The sequence below is a fragment of the Lacerta agilis genome, chromosome Z, assembly GCF_009819535.1.
Source record: "Lacerta agilis isolate rLacAgi1 chromosome Z, rLacAgi1.pri, whole genome shotgun sequence".
NCBI lineage: Eukaryota > Metazoa > Chordata > Lepidosauria > Squamata > Lacertidae > Lacerta > Lacerta agilis.
Genome location: NC_046331.1, coordinates 28,904,205 through 28,921,060, shown reverse-complemented (window position 1 = coordinate 28,921,060; position 16,856 = coordinate 28,904,205). Strand labels below are relative to the sequence as shown.

The window sequence follows — 16,856 nt, the reverse complement described above, 5'->3', positions numbered from 1 at the left end:
AGGGCTTGCCGATCAGAAGGTTGGCGGTTCGAATCCCCACAATGGGGTGAGCTCCCATTGCTTGGTCCCAGCTCCTGCCCACCTAGCAGTTCGAAAGCACATCAAAGTGAAAGTAGATAAATAGATAAATCCTCTCTTCTGTGTTCATTTCTAATCTTCTTTAGTAACTTTATAACATTGTAAAATCTTCTTTCTCACAACTAATCTTAATCTTACAAATCATAATAATCATATACCTAAAATCTTGTTCCTAATAAATAATGTTTACAAACAGGATAAGGATAGATAAATAAGTGTGTGTAAGTTTTCTTTTTTGTATTTTTGTATTGTTTTGTAGTTTTTTGTAGTGTTTGTATTTTGTGTGTTTTTATTGTTAAAATTCAATAAATTCTTATTTTAAAAAAAGGTACCGCTCCAGAGGGAAGGTAAATAGCGTTTCCATGTGCTGCTCTGGTTTGCCAGAAGCGGCTTTGTCATGCTGGCCAGATGAGCGCCGCAACCCCAGAGTCATCCGCGATTGGACCTAATGGTCAGGGGTCCATTTACCTTTACCTTTAAAGATGCACACTGGGGGAAGGAGAGAGACGATCTCTATTGCCCTCATAGGAATCTTAGAGACCAACTGTGTTTGTTCTTGGTATGAGCTTTCATGTGCTCTAAGGTACTACTGAAAAGAATTTTCTATTTTGTTTCAACTATGGCAGACCAACATGGCTACCCACCTGTAACTCACAGGAATCCTTACTCTGGCTCCCACTAGCGTAATGAGTTTATTCAACAATATGGTCCTTATTCTTGACATGCCTCCATTTCCCCAGTTTCTCTGTGGTTTCCCCTGAATATATTGTAGATTGCAAGCCCCTTGGGGCAGAGATTTGTAACACCTGTTCTTTGTAAAGTACTATCTACAGAGATGGCAATATATAGACAACGTTAATACTAATGCTAATAACAGATAGGAGTAGGACTGAACTGTAAAACTGCACACTGACAACATTCCTGTGCACAAGTACTTGAAAAAAGCTCCACTGAATACAGTAGAGTTTATGAGCATACTTGCTTAGGGCTGAGTATGCCTTTCCCCTCTTCCTCCCCTGTCCCTTCCCCCCTTATGTATCATGTTTCTTAGATTGTCTTGTTTTAATTCATTGTACACAAGCTATTATAAGAGCCTTTTTTGGTTGAACAGTGGGTAGTACAAATGCTATAAATAAATAAATAAATAAATAAATAAATAAATAAAGGAGAGGATGGCATTTTGTTGCAGGCTGTTTCACACAAAATATGAAGAATGGTGCCTTTAAGCCTTTCCCATGCTATTTGGGTGCCTGTGCAAACATAGCAATGCTACTGGGTAGAGTGAACAGTAGGTTTGTCTCTCACAGCACTGTTATTCACAAACATATTGCACAGTGTACTTTAGGCACAAAGTTGTGGAAATGCTTTTTGGGTGCCACATGTGAAAATGTCTTAAGATAAATGTGATATTTTTTTTTTGTGGCCTTCTCGGTTGCAGAGCCAAACCCTGCTGGTTTTTGAAAGATACTGCCAGAGACAATCTCTCTAGGAAGACAAGTGTCCCAGCTGCATTCCTGATGCCAGCTATCAGGATGTTAGATACCCATATCATCCAGATCCAGTACTGAAATGCTAACAACAGAAATAATGCATCTCTAAGCCTGCCTTGGAAGGTCTTCTGTTCACACATTACAGGTTTATGTGGATAGAGTACACTTTTTGATTTGGGCAGTTCAACTGCTGTGTGCACAGGTAAACACTCTGCACACTTGTTGAACGTATGTGAACACACCTCTGAAACAGATGGATTTCCCCCCTCCAATTTTAATTTTAGGTGTGATTTCTGCATAGACTATGGAACTCTGTGTAAGCTTGGAAGTACTCTCACCTTTTATTTTCACTGTAGGTGAGCCAGACCAGACCTCTGCCACTGAAAGCAGGATATGGAAGGTGCAACCAGGTACCAGGGTGTGAGTGCCTAACTTCCTAGAAAACTGGGATAACTTCTAATAAAATGCCTTTTGAGAATTCAAGTTCTAAGGATAGGCGGAGTGTTGACGGAATTTCTCTTTTCTCTTTTTTAAAAAAAGACATCCTAGAAGCCTTTCCCTCAACCACTCAGATTAGTTTTAATGACTCGGGAGAGGGACTCTTTACATGCTCAGAGGCAAGCTCTCCTTAAAAAAAAAAACTTGCTATGTTCCAAAATTGAACATTGGATCTTAGAGCTTCTGGATTTCGGAGTTGTAGAGAGGGCGGTTTGAGCTCTTGAAACTGCTTCCTCCACCGCCTCTCTTTCACTCTCTGCTGCAAGGCTGGTTGGAATCAGCGGGCGAGCAGCAGCGAGATCTCTTTAGGGACGTCTAATGGGCCGATTCCATTTCAATTGGATGACGCCACTTGGGTAGCATTAAGAGCTACGGGAAAGGAAGAGCAGGGAAGGTGGGGAGGGGGAGAACAGGGGGAGGAGCTAAAAACCCGCCCCGCCCCCTCCTGCTCCCTCCATTCACAAGCGCGCAGGCTAGAGCGGCTACATTCACAAAAACAGCTCCACGCGCTGTAACCAGTGCCGCCCCTTCGGAGACTCGCCCCGCCCCGAAGGAGGGTTCTTGCCTTGTTTCATCCGGAACGGCTCCGGTCGCTCTCCCGGCGACTGTACTTAAAACCACGGACGCGGCTTCTCCCCAGGGCGTCCCTTGGATGGAATCCGCGGGAGCGCTTCTGATAACAGCTCTTGAATCCTAGTCGAGGTGAGCGCCCGCGGAAGGGATGGATGGATGGATGGATGGAGCCGTCCAACCTTCTTCCGCGTCATACTCTGAAGGGTTTATCGGTACCAAGGGAGTGCCGGCGCAACTTGCGATCTCTTTCTTACCCCCAGCACCTGCGCTACGGAGAGGTCCTGCTTTTTACACGGGGTGATGGTGGTGGCGAGGGATGCTCCGCGCTCCTCCAGGTGTTGGGAGGGAGCGTCGCTTTTCTCTTCTTGTCTGACGCGCGAGTTTTCGCGTTCAATAGAGTTCCTCGTCAGGAAGGTTGAGCAGGGGCTGTGGGGCTAGCGTGGGTCGCGCTGGTTGGCAGTCGTGGCCCCAGTTCAGGTCCATCAGCTTTGCTGTTGGGGGAGCGGCGGGTGTTCCTCTCTTGTCTCTTCAGGAAACGGCGGCGGCAGTAGCAGCAGCAGCAGCAGCTTCCCGAAGCGAAGAGTTGCTTAAGGCAGCAGCGTGGCGCCGGGCTCCTGCCTAGGCGGGACTCGACGGCGCTCTGACCCATAATCGGGCAGCCGCCGGATCGTTTCTTCCTGCCTGGCCTGGGGGATCGCCCTGGGCACGCTTTGAGGGGGGGCCTGGCGGGGATGGAATGGGACGAGGCAGGAGGCTACCTAGCCAGTAAAGACGTGAGAAGATATTTCAGTTGTTGGAAGGGATATCTTTGTGAATGCGGGGTGGGGGGAAGGCGACCTTGATTTGTGTTACCTCGTCTCAGGGTAGAGTTGCTTGTATCTATCTGTGGACGGTCTATTCGTTGTGCTGGGCGGGGTCGCTGTTTGATGCAGGGGTCGGCAATAGAGTGCTGTCTTGAAAGAGCTTCTTCTTATCTGATGGAACCAACCTGACGTGCCCCGCAGATCTGCCACTTTTAGAAAAGCGGCTTCTCTCGACTGGAGGGGCTCGGTTCCCTCCCGGGATAAAATGATTGATAACGTTAACACGATTAATAATTAGTTAATTAATAATCCATTAACCTAGGGGGGGGGCAGTGGTAGGTAATTTCAGACTCTGGACGCAAGGGCCCTATGCACCCCCCCTTTAGTGGGTAAATGTGTATTGCTTCACTTCGGTAAGCCAAAATGTGCTGGTTGGGGGGGGGGGACTCCTGCTTGTTCGGCTTAATGGGGCTTGGGAACTGCCTATCCTGTTCATTTCCCCGCCCCTCTCCACCACAGTATATTAAGGTATATTTAGAAAGAGTATGGAGTTGATGAGACTTCAAGATTGTGGGATCTACTAATGTATTTTTGTTAGACTACTGAGGTCCACCAACCAGAGGTGGCTACAAAATTGTGACAAGGGGGTGGGAGAGCTGTGGGGGAGCCAAACGCAAACGGTGTGTGGGGAAGCAATTTATCTCCTGCACCCATGATTCACACGTTGCTAATCTACATCTGAGTTACCATTGGGGTGGGTTAACACAGAATTGTACAATGTGCACCAGGATCTGGTTTAGTGCTCCTATTTCACAGGTAGGAACACTGAGGCTAAAAAGAAGTGTTTAGCAAAATACCGCCCCCTGCCAGAGGGTTCACCCCCTCTATTGTTCAGGTTCACTTATTGTTGGGTAAATATTAGGAGTTGAAAATGCTTGCAGACCTGCAGCAAATGGGGCAGTTGATCTCTACCTACCTTCAACCCCAAACTGCTTTATATTGCATGACAAAATCCTTGCTCCCCTAATAATAGTCTTCGCCATGACTTCATTTCCCCCAGATTAGTTTGGCAGATTCACCTTTGGTCCAAGTGCTCAAAAATAACCATTTATATATGTGTGTGCATGTGTTAAAGGGTTGGGCAAAGTCATGGGTGATAGAAGTCTCCACAGCTATTCACTGTGGTAGCTAGGTGAAACCTCCAAGTTCAGAGGCAGTATACCTCTGAAAATCAAATGATTGAGGCAAACCACAAATGGAAGGGTCCTTGCCTCTTAGAAGCTTAAAAGCCTTCAAGCTGTGTTGGCTAGCAACTGCTGGAAAGGGAATGTTTGAACTAGGGGCTCCTTGGTCTGGTCAGCAATGCTGCCTTTTTAAATTATTTGCAGGAGTGATGGAGGGTTCATATCCAGAAAACATGAACTTGGGGAAGTGTTAGATGCGCCAGAGAAGGGAGAACGGGTTTTTGGGGGGAGGCAGGGGAAGACAGGTGTGTGATGTTTATTATGTCCATTGTAGCTAAAATAGGATTTGAGGGATAATTAGGGTTGGAGATGCATGATATCAAACAGCATACCTGATTATAGTTGTCAGTTGGAGCAAGTGACATGAGATCTGGTAAAAGGTGTAGATGTGGGGCTTTCCTTGCTTTTTTTTTTTTTTAAGGAGATCATGAACTCATTTAGGGAAAGGGCTGAACTCATTCAATAGCAGAGCACATGCTTTGAATGCAGAATGCCCCATATTCAGTACCCAGCATCTTCAGGCAGTGCTGCTGCTTGCCAGGTGGGCCAGTTGTAAAAGGCATCCTCCTGTGTTCCTAACTTTTACAGGCAGCTGGGAAGCAAAACCTGAAAGGGGGCTGATGGACTGGAGGGAGAGATTCAGTATTGGGGCTGGGGGAGGAGAGGGATTGAGCCATCAAGGGTGGCGATGAAAGGATGCAAGAATGCTTTTTGAGGCAAAGGGGGACTTGTTAGCAGTAACATACCTGGATAATGGGTGAGGGCTGTGTTGAAAAATAATAAAAGAAATTAAGCAAGGAAATTGGCATGCCTCCTTAATTGGGGTGAGGTGGTAGGTTGGCTGGTTATTTCTAGCTAGCCAAAAGGATTCCATTTACTGAAAGACCCTTTACTCCTTAACTCCTTTGCCATTACAGCAGCTTGATGGAGTTGCTGCCCATTAATAATGCTTTAATAACATAGCATTTATATTGCATATTGCAGGTGCTAAAATTGCTTTGCAGGCATGGCACTGAGAAATCCTTGCAACAGCCTTGCAAAGTAGGCAAGTACATTACTCCCTATGGCAGGTGGGGGGGGCTGAGGCTGGGATGTGGTGGTTCCAAAGAACCTTCAGTGCAGGTGAGCCCAGGAGTAAGTTTTCCTATGTTCACTGGGACCTGCTTTTGTGATAAGATTGCAGCACTTGTGAGTTTGTGACTGAGGCAAGGATTTCATTGAGGACTTTCGAAGCTGCTGCTAGCATTCTTTAGCCCTGTGCTACACAGGCATCCATCCCACACAAGAGATCAGTATTGTTTTAAAAAATCCAAATTCTTTTTTAATTAGGCCACACCCTCCTGGATGGGACCAAGTTGCTGCTTGAAAAGATGCTCCTGCGATAAACCAGGGTTATCTTGTTGAACAGAGTTGAATAAGGAGAACAATTATATATGTGCATGCATGTGGCTTGTGTGCTTGAATGGAAGGAAATGCTTTATGTGCAGGCTCCAACCTGTCTGTATCTGAATACTCACACTCAAATCCATGTCAATTTCCCTGTTTCAGGGGGGGAACTGCTTATCAATTCTGCCTGAATAGTAGCATTTTGTGTAAATCAAAAGTTTGTATCTTCTTCTTGGACCAACTCTTCCACTGGCATAGCAGATCACCTGCTTATTCAATTGTTTCTAATGATAAGGTAACCAGGTAACAGTAGTCTTCATGAAAAATTGGGATGGGCTAAATAGTTCCCTGGATTATTTTAGTTTTGGGATTAACGGGGGGGGGATCACTTTCTCTCCCCTTCTCCTGATCTGTGTAGGAACAATGAATTGCCAGTTTCCAGCTGCCCCATAGATCTGTGGGGACTAACATTAGGCTGAGTAACTCTAACCTAGGGCTAAATCAAAATTGCAGCCCAGCCAACAAATCATCTCTGCTGGACAGTATTTGGATAGCATATGAAATGGCTGCTCCAGTGTAAAAATCAAGGCTGCACATGAAACTGCATGCTGTGTGCCCTTCTGTGCAATATCTTGTGGGTGTGTTGGGCTGGGCATCACAATAAATGATGGGGGGTACAGTCAGACACACTTTCTTCTTCTTCTTCTTCTTGTGTCCAGGTGCTCTGTGGGGTGGCAAAGGAGGAAATAGGTCCCCGAGTTGAGTCATGGCTCAAGCGAGGCCTTTTTTGTAAATTGGGAGGGCCACACTTAAACTTGCTTTCCACCTTGCTTCATCACTTTGGTGTTGGGGAATCATGATAGCTGGTTGGCAGAGGTGTGTGATTTGCCTTGAAGAGCGAAGGGGGTCATTAGCTCCTCTTGTCTGTCAGGCGCTGCTTTGCCATCCTTTTTCAATGGCTTGCTCTGTAGTGTGGCTTCCCCACTCAGCTGCTGCGGCTGCCAACTCCTTTCTATTCACCCTCTCTGCCTCTCTCCCCTTTTCCCTTCACTGCAGTATCTATTTCAGTCCCTCCTGCCGGCTGGATTGGATTCATCGCATCCGGAATGGCAAACAATTTATTGTCATTCAATCCTCTTTTCTCTCTTCTTCATCTTCTCCCTCCCTCCCCTCCCTCCATCAATCCTGTTTGGTGCTGGAGAATCTTGCTGGGTCCTAAAGGTTGTCCGGTCAAAATTTGGGCTCAATTAGGCTAGCATGTGAATAATAGCTTTTATGGAAAGGTTGTACTTCTGGAAATTTAAGGTGTTGCCTTATACAGAGCCAGACCATTGATCCATCTAGTTCAGTATCATCTTCGCTGATGGGCAGTGGCTTTGAAGACCTTCCCATTCCCTATCTGGAGATGTTGGGGGGTGGAACCAGGTACCTGCTGTGTGAAAAGCATGGTCTCCACCACTCAGCTGGGCCACCTGCACATCGGTGGCTGAAATTCTATGCTGAGAGAAGCTGGCATTGTGCATTCAAACTTCCCTTAGTGGTCTTAAGGACCAGAAGCACCGTGTGTTTCGTTGCTTAACAAAAAAATGAAGTTCTCAGGCTACCCAATCTGATGAGTCCTGTCTGTGCATCCTGTTCAAAGTTTCAAATTGTGCAGTGTAAATTTGCAGGACTACAGAATAGTGCATATTGCTTCAAAGTTGTGGCACTGAACCCATGCCCAACAAACAGCTTTTCAGCTTTAAAAAAAAAATCATCCCTGCAATTGCCTTGTAAGGTAGGCTAGTTGGAGAGTTAGTGATATGTCTGACCAACCCAGATGAATGGGAGATTTATATAGCAAACATCTATATAGCAAGACAGCTTTTTGTGTGTGTGGGGGGGGTGGGGTGTGTGTTCCTGGTTGATGAGATTGGTTGTCAACCAGATCAAGCATTGCACTTCTGGCCCAGAATAGGTGCTGTGAGGTTCCAAGTCAAGGAAGCCTGGCCTTGCTGGCCTGTATTGCTCCAAGCTCATTTCAATGTGATGGTTTTGGTTGTTACATTTATATCCCACCTTTCCTCTAAGGCGTTCAAGGCAGCATACATGGTTCTCCCTCCTTCCCAACAACCCTGTGAGGTAAGCTGAGAGAACAGTGGCTGGCCCAATGTCACCCAGTGGGCTTCATGATTGAATGAGGATTTGAACTCTGGTCTCTCAGGTCCTAGACTAAAACTCTAACCACTGCACCAACTCACTCTCTGAAGCACTTGATCCAAACTCGTGCCAGAGGCAAGGCTTAGTTTAGCTACCCATTTAGCTTAGCTTCCTCTTCACTGTGCCTTTCTGCTGGATTGCATCTCATGCCAACCATACAGTCCTATACATGCCTTCTCTGAAGTACCATAGAGGGCACTGACTCCCAGGTAAGAGGGTATTGGATTTGCAGTCTTCACACAAGAGTTTACATGTGCCTCTTTCTCCCCTCTCTCTGCCAGATAGCAGTACTTAATGCAGCTTGTCAACATGAGGCAGAGTACAGAAAAGAAATAGTATGCACTCTGTAGTAGTCAATGTAGATTTTTAATCTTGCATGAGAAGCTGATTTAAGAAAAGGTCCATGTCAGCATTGTGACAGTGGGGTAAATCCTCCATTGGAGGAATAGGTAAAAACATGCTGGGTTTTGCAAGCAGGAACAAAGCCATGCAAATTCCCCAATATGCATATGGAGAGAGATAACCCTTTTCCATTGCACAAGGAGGACCTTGCCCTCTGTGCAATGCCTGTTTTAGCTTCTATGCATTAGCAAAACTTTCCTCAACCTGGATGCCCTCCAGATATTGTTGGACTACATCCCTCATTGGCCAGAGCCAGCCTGATCAATGGTTAAGGACAATGGGAGTGGTAATCCAAAACATCTGGAGGGTACCAGGTTGAGGAGGCACTGAGATGCTTCCACCACCATCCAGAATGGGGGTGTACTTCAGCAGAGTACTCTCTCTTTGTCTGTTCATAGTCCAACGGAGAAACATACTGACTGCTTGCAGCTCTTTCCTGAACAGTAATGTATAATGGGTATGGGGAACGAGACAATGTTGCTGTATTCAGTGGTACACAGCAGAAAATTTCCCAGTGCACTGTTTTTCCATATAAAAGTTTCCATTTCACATGTTCATAAGCAACAATTAATGGGTGCCAATTGCAATATTAGGCAAGCTTGGCAACTTCAAAGTTTTAAACTCTGGTTTCCTAAATACAAGTAAAATAAAAGTATGCTAAATTAGATCACACTGCAGGCCATCAGAATCCCCTCCCCCGCGAAGCAAACTGCCTCAATTTGCATAGGAAATATTTACAACTCAACTGTCTTCCAGGAAACTCACATCATGGCATCTCCTCCCCCCTGGATTTAGAGGTGGATGATGGAGCTGGTATTGCTTTTCTCAGCCTCTTGCAGCCAGCCAGCCATGCTGTATCACCCAGCTGCATCCAGGGGCTTTACTGCCATGAATTTCTTGAAGAGTGAAAGCCTTGTGCTCTTTGCCTGCCAAACTTGGTGAGCATGAGAAGGGGGGCGGGCGTTGCGTGTGTGTGAAAGGAACGGAAATGGAGAAGAAGAAGGAAAAGAAGAAAAGGGGAGGGGAGAAATGAGGGTGTAGAAAGATTGAATGTAGGGAAAGAAAATACAGTATGCTGTTAAAGAAAATGGTCCGTTGCAGTGGGTTCCCCCTCTCTGAGTTCACACCTCAACATAGATGCTATTATCCACTTGTTGCCACTCTGTGTGGTCAGCGATTGTACCATTTTCCAGCAGGAGTGAACCAAGGTATGCACTCTTTGCTCTTCCCACTGCTTGCTTGTTTGGCAAAAGGGAGTGAACAGGCAGAAACCACAAGGAGCAGAAGCCAGGAGGCCCTGGGAATTGTGTGAGTAGGCTTTGATGGATACCCAATAATGCTGACCCCTGATGTTGGCTGCCTAATGGAGAATGTGTTGCAAAGAAAATGCTGAGCTGAAAACATAAAGCAGATGTTGTTGGTGAGGTAGCACCCTTCACTTAGCAGACAATGAGCCTCCTGGGTGATTTTGAGTTGTGTACTCTGGCTTCCAAACTTTTTGGGCATGTTTACCTGCACACCATACATTTAGAGCACATTTGAAGCACCTGGCTTCACCAAAGAATATTGGAAGCTGTAGTTTACAGAGTTACAATCCCAGCACCCTTAACAAACTACAGTCCCCAGGATTATTTAGGAGAAGCCATGTGCTTTAAATGTATGGTAAATCTGGAAGTCATTACAATTTCCTCTCCCGTATTGTATATTTAAGGTTCCTGTGTTTACTCTGGTAAAAAAAGGAAGCCTTCTGCACATGCTCAGTTGCTGAAGACACATTATGACACATGGGCCTGATTCAAAGAAAGCTCTGGTTCCTCTTCTCTTCACACCTGCCACCCCCACTCCCCCCACCTAATCCTACAACTCTTTCCAAGTTCATCTTGCCTTGCCTGGAAGCTCAACTTTGTTTTAAATGAATCTGGGCTAGCTGTTTTGTTTTTTTCCCTTTGGCAGGAGGAACACCCAAAGTAGTGCTGGCTTTTAGCAATCAAAGGAAGATGGCTCTTGATCTTCACTCTTCTTCAAGGTCGACCTGGCTAACAAAAATCAATCTTCCCACTGCTCTTTTCCTCATTTCATCCTGCTCAGGCAGCATTTGTTACCAGCTTCTCTGGCTTCATTGACTCACTTTCCTATATAGAGACTAGTTTGCTGACCTTAAAAATGGAGAAAACAGACCAGTCCCCTCCTGTAAGGAGGGAGAGACTCCCAAAATTGCAGGGAAGAATAGCTAGTTTGGGACTTTTTGGATTAAACCATAAATAGCCCCCTACAATGATTTTGTCATGGCTCCTGAGAGCCTAGGGTAGGGATGGATGACTCTATTCATTTCTTATTTTCCCAGTCATAAGCTCAGTTCTCCAAATTTCTGCATGAACTTATGACATTCTTTTTAAAAGTCCTGAAAATTCATCCACAGTCTCTCTCTCTCTCTCTCTAAATATAACACTTTTATATGTAATTTTGCCAGCTGCTCACATTTTTGCAAGCCATATATCCTAATATTGTGTTGTTGTATTATATTGTTACCAGTACTTGCATTATTATGCACACTGTCCCTTAATGTGTGCATTTGGTCTGAGAACTGCTGTGCAAAATTTAGAGAAGTGTTAATTTTGAAGGATAGCTGCATTTCAGTTCCAGTATCACTTCCAAAAGTGTGGCTTTTAGGTGGGCTTGCATTAAAAATGAACCAAATTTATATTTTTCTTCTATTCCTAGCCTTGGTGTTCTGGACCCTAGTTTCAGTAGCTGTCTATTGCCCCATACTGAATAACCTTTTCTCAATCTCCCTCCCCCTCCCTGTCTTCTGGGGATTGTAGGGCACTTCTAGCATGGCCTTGGTTTGCAAATGGGTTGTTGAGATATTGCAGATGGGGGTGCGGGCAACTCCCCCCCCACTTTGCCAGATTTTCACTGGAAAGGATCAATCTGAATCAAATGGTGGTGGGGATATGGGCTGGGTCTCCTACACTGTTGAGAAGGTTGGCATTACTCTGTGGCTGTAATGAGGAGCCTCCAGATGCTACTGGACTGCAACTCTCATCATCCCTGGTCATTGGCCATGCTGACTGTGGCTGTTAGGAGTTGCAGTTCTGCAGCATCTGGAGGGCCCAAAGTTCCCCATACCTGCTGTATGGGCATGTAAAGGAAAGGGTACCCAGTCCCACTCTGCCTGAAGTAGCAGATGAATCAGGGAATCGTATTGCTTTTCAGATCAGATGCCTTGTACAAGCCAGGTGCCACCTTGCCTGAAAGGGATGGTTGCAATTTTAAGCCACAAGCTTTCCAGAGGCTCCCAACATTCTGTGATAGCAATGCTTAAAAAAAACAAATTGCCTGATGTGTGTTAATAGGCACAACAAGTATGGCTGCTCTGGCCAATATTTCTTCATGAGTACCAGCTGTGCCTTGCTGTTTTTTTAAGTGGAGGTTCCAGCCCACTGCAAGAGATGCGTGTCCTTCCCCTCCCTCCCTAAAAGTTCCTGATCCAAGACTATCAGCCTGACACAGCCTTCCTCAATGTTGGGCTGCCAAATGTGGTTGGACTGTGACTCTTACCATACCTAGCTAGCAGGAGCAGTGGTCAGGGATGAATCATAGAATTAATTGTAGAGTCGGAAGGGCCCCCAATCGTCATCTAGTCCAGTCTCCTGCAATGTAGGAATCCCAGCTAAAGCATCCCTGATAGATGAACATCCAACCTCTGCTTTAAAACCTTCAATGTAGGAGAGTCTACAACCTCCTTGAGAAGTCCATTCAAACAGCTCTTACTGTCAGAAAGTTCTCCCTGATGTTTAGTCGGAATCTCTTGTAACTTGAATCCATTGGTTCAGGTCCTATCTTCAGAGCAGGAGAAAACAAGCTTGCTCCATCTTCCATGTGACAGTCCAACAACATTTGGGGACCAAAAGTTGAGAAAGGCTGCCAGAGCATAGAGGTCTCAATTTCTCCTCTGCTCCAACAAAATGTCTCAGTTGGTCTTTTACTGTTCTGATTTAACAGTGGGGTGGACTTTTATTTTATTTTATTTGCTTTGCTTTTTGTTCCTTCTCCTGCAGGACCTTCTGATGTTCCCTACTGACTGGAGCCTTCGTCCTTCCCCAGAATGCCCTTTTCGGCCAGCACCACTGAGCGCAGCTCTGAAGACACCATGGCTTCAGTGCCTGAGGATTTCCAGCAGGTCCTTTCCATCGACCAGATTTGTGCCATCCGTGCCACCAATGACTACGTGGAGAGGCCTGCCTCCTCCAAGCAAGCTCCCTCCACCCCTTCTACACCCCAGTCACAAGCAGCCGACAAGCAGGAGGTGGCTCAGGAACGCCTGGTGCCCACCACCTTCCAGGACCTTCAACCTGGCCAGCCACCCCTCCAGCAGCCTCTGAGCCATTCCAGCACTGCCAGCTCCATCTCCCACAGCACCACAGCCTCAGAGCAGAGGCTACTCAGCAGCATCACACCGTCGCACTCTGGGCACTCACTCGTCCGGACGCAGCCCCAAGTAGGCAACCCAAAGCCTGAGGAGCTGCAGAAGGGGACATCTGAGAAGTCTCGTGTCCTCCATGCTGGCCACCTCTTCATCTGCGAAGAATGCGGCCACTGCAAGTGTGCCCGCTGCATGGCAACACGCAGCTTGCCTTCTTGCTGGCTTTGCAACAAGCGCTGCCTCTGCTCACCAGAGAACCTCATTGACTATGGGACTTGCCTCTGCTGTGTCAAGGGCATTTTCTACCACTGCTCCTCAGATGATGAGGACACCTGTGCCGATGACCCCTGCTCTTGTGGCCCGGGATCCTGCTGTGCCCGCTGGGCTGCCATGAGTTTTCTCTCCTTGCTCATGCCCTGCCTGTGCTGTTACTTTCCCACCTTGGGGTGCCTCAAACTTTGCCAGCGGGGCTACGATGCCTTTAAGCGGCCTGGTTGTCGCTGCCAGAACCACACCAATACTGTCTGCAGGAAGATCTCCTCCACATCTAGTGGAGCCACTCTCCCCAAGACTTTGGACAAGCCAGTATGACTTCCCACAGGAAGTGGGCAGGGAGGGGGGGAGGGGGGAAAACACCCGGCTGTTCTTCATCATTGTGTTCTTCTTTCGGCTTCCCCTGCTGGAATCTTACAGCTTGGGAACAAAGCAATGATGGAATAGCCAGCCAGCTATGCAAGCTCCCTTTGGAGCTTGTTCCATGATAGATATAAATTGTCCCTGTGAGCAGGATTAGGCTCTAGGGCTTTTAATGTGTCCTCAACATTGGATAAGTAGAATGGGAAGCTGAGGCATGCACTAAATCAGCATGGTTGGTGGTGGTGTGTGGGTGGAGGGAGTAGTTTTGCTATAGGATGGCTCAGGATTCTGACCTCCAGAATGCCTTATGAGTTGCTCTCCTGTGGTGGGTTAAAGAAAACCAAAAACCAGAAAAGAAAAGGGTATTGCACCCAAGCACTATGATAGCCTGAGAAACAGTCTATTGTACAAACAAACAAACAAACAAACAAACAAACAAAACCCCATTATTTTTTCACTTCTGGTACCCATCCCTTTGGCTTGTATCCTGCTCCTTCTGCCACGCACAATTTGCAGATGGGGGAGAGGCTAGCAAAAACTGTAGCAAATGCAAGGTAGCTGGGCCAAGTGTGGGATGGGCACCTTCAGCAGTTCCTGGCTGGGGAGATGCAAAGCTGTTGAGGGTTGATGGCCTCCCTAAGAGGAGGAGAAAGCCCAAAAGCTTATGTGTCTTTTTTAAAAGGAGGGAAGGAAGGATTGGGGAAAGGTTCACCAATTTAGGGTAAAACCTCTTTACATTTTGTAGGGGGTGGCAAAAGTTGGAATCATCTTTCCCTGTAGGAATAAAGGGGTAGTTTAAAGGGTCTTGCTAGCCTAAAACAAAGCAAGCCTTCAATCTTCATTTCCTCCTAAGCTTATCTGGTACCAGATAGCATGGACAGACACTGTGAGTCTAAAGCCAGAAGTGATTCCTTTGGCTGATCTTAAACTGCAAGGCATTTCTGGTGTCCTGCAGGCAAAAGTCACTTCTATGGTTGATGTATCCTTTCTCCCACCTCTTCAAGAGCAGAGGCTTCTTAACCCAGTCAGATGGCCGGAGTACAAGAAATATATTATTATTATTATTATCATTATTTTAAAATTTAGCATCCGTGACACAGTTTCTCTTTGAAACAGTGAGTGTTTAAAAGAAAAAAAAAGCTCAAGGGAAAAGAGTTATGGTTTCCTTTGCCTGAAAACCTTAGCTTTCAGTTAGATATATCCTGCAATTTGAATAGAGGGCGGGACATATGCAGTGCAATGGGTTATGTTTGTCATTGACTCCTCCCTGCCTAACCCAAAGCACTTTGGTTCCACTTGAGTACAGAAGGGTGATGTAGGTATGGCTCAGAAAGTTTTATGCTATGACTTGTAGGAGAGACTGACCCAGGAGCTAATGAGCAGACATTGTGTGCAGAAGGTCCCCAGGTTCAATACTTGGCACCTCCAGGAAGGGCTTGGGAAGGCTCCTGTGTGAAACTTGGGAGATGTGCTGCCTGTTAATGCAGAGAGCACTTTGCTGGCTGGATGGCTGATCTGATGAGATATGAAAAAGGTGTGATAGCTCAAAGCATTATATATACCTTTTCAAGTAGCAGGCAAACCTGTGGGTTGTATCCAAGACTAGTCCTACGTGGAGAATAGGACTGTTGACATAAAGCAAGCTGTTGCCATTAATGGACATGACTACCTTGGGTTCATTACTTTTAATGGGTCTACTCTGAGTAAAACTTGGTAAGGTACAACCCCATGTCTCCTGTGGTCAAAGGAGCAGAATGTCCCTCTGATCCCTTTCAACTCTCTAGATATTGACTTAAAACCTCTGTCATCCTTGACCACAGTCTGTGCTGGTGGGGGTTGATGGGACTTGGAGTCCAACAACATATGGAGGGCAGCAGGTTCCCCACCCTGGCCTTATAAAAAAATGGGTGGGGAGAGGCTGGCAGCGACAAAATGTGTGTTACTCAGACCCTTTTGGTTCACATTCTTGTTCCTAAATTTGCATGTTGCTTCAGCTTATTTTCATATTAGTTTTGTAAATGTTTAAGTAAGGCGGGGATGAGAAACCTTTTTCAGCCGGAAGGCTGCATTCCCATGTGGACAACCTTTCGGGGGGGGGGCATAAACTAGTGGTGGTGGGTTCACCTGCAAAAGTGGGTGGAGCATGTGGATGTGGCTGATCTGTGTAGATTCCAAGTCTGCAGAAGCTACATACGACATCTCACCATTCTCAGTCTAGGCAAGCAAATTACATTTATCATAGTTCAAGGACGCATTCCAGCCTAGTGAAATCATTCAAGGGCCATATACAGAGGTATGGAGGGCCACATTTAATCCTTAGGCTTCACATTACCAGACCTGCACCTAGGGAGTGAAAAGGAGACGAAAACAGCCCACACGCATTGCCATCCTGGATGAATGCATGATAGGGAGACGGCAAAGCTAGGCCAGCCCAGCATATTCTATGCTGCTCAGATTGCAAACCTGTGGCCTGTTAGTCGGGGTTCTGCAATCCAACAAAGATCCAACAGAGCCACTGTTAGCTTAAGTTGTCCTTGTATGATCCCACGTTGTCTAGGCATGCCTTAGACCCACCGAAGGGAATGGTTGTAGGGTTGGGTGTGGTGCTGCTTCCTTTTGAGGGCACTGCAAGTTGGGTACCCAAGCATGCAGACCACAGAAAACACCCTGCCAATTTCTTCTCATTGTTTTAGAAGTTGCTTTGATTATATTTTTGAGTGTGCAAATTTTTAGCGACATACACTTATGATGGCTTGTGATAACCTGCTGTGAACGGTGCCATAGACAAGATCTGGCTTCTTGGTACATTTCTGCTAATGCCAAAGGACTCTCTTAAGCTGTGTGCATTATGCCAGTTTCGGGCTGCTTTCTTTATTGGAGTACTTTAGAGGCTTCTTTCCAGGGTTTTCTTGCACTGTATTAAGTGGAATGTGGAAAGTGCCAGAGGCTGTTTTTCATCCAAATCTTGGTTGCCACTTCTGACCATAGTTTGGGGGTTATTTTAGAAGTGGCCTCCTTTTTGTGGATTCGGAAGAATTAACGCCTCTTATTTTTTCCCTTATAAAACTTTTTTCCTACCCCCCCCCAAAAAAGAACCCTGGGAAAAGGGTGGCTTCTTTTT

General features: G+C 46.2%; 1 protein-coding gene across 1 annotated transcript; it reads left to right on the top strand.

Moving 5' to 3' along the window:
- The first annotated feature begins 2,609 nt into the window (after positions 1-2,609).
- On the top strand, positions 2,610-13,702 carry SPRY3 (sprouty RTK signaling antagonist 3). Its single transcript, XM_033137586.1, has 2 exons — positions 2,610-2,768; positions 12,735-13,702. Exon 2 carries the CDS (start codon positions 12,782-12,784, stop codon positions 13,688-13,690), a length of 909 nt encoding a protein of 302 aa, XP_032993477.1. The 5' UTR covers positions 2,610-2,768; positions 12,735-12,781; the 3' UTR covers positions 13,691-13,702.
- Positions 13,703-16,856: the final 3,154 nt, after the last annotated feature.

Coding starts and splice junctions, on each gene's coding strand:
- SPRY3 (XM_033137586.1), top strand. CDS start 12,782: ATGCCCTTTTCGGCCAGCACCACTGAGCGCAGCTCTGAAGACACCATG.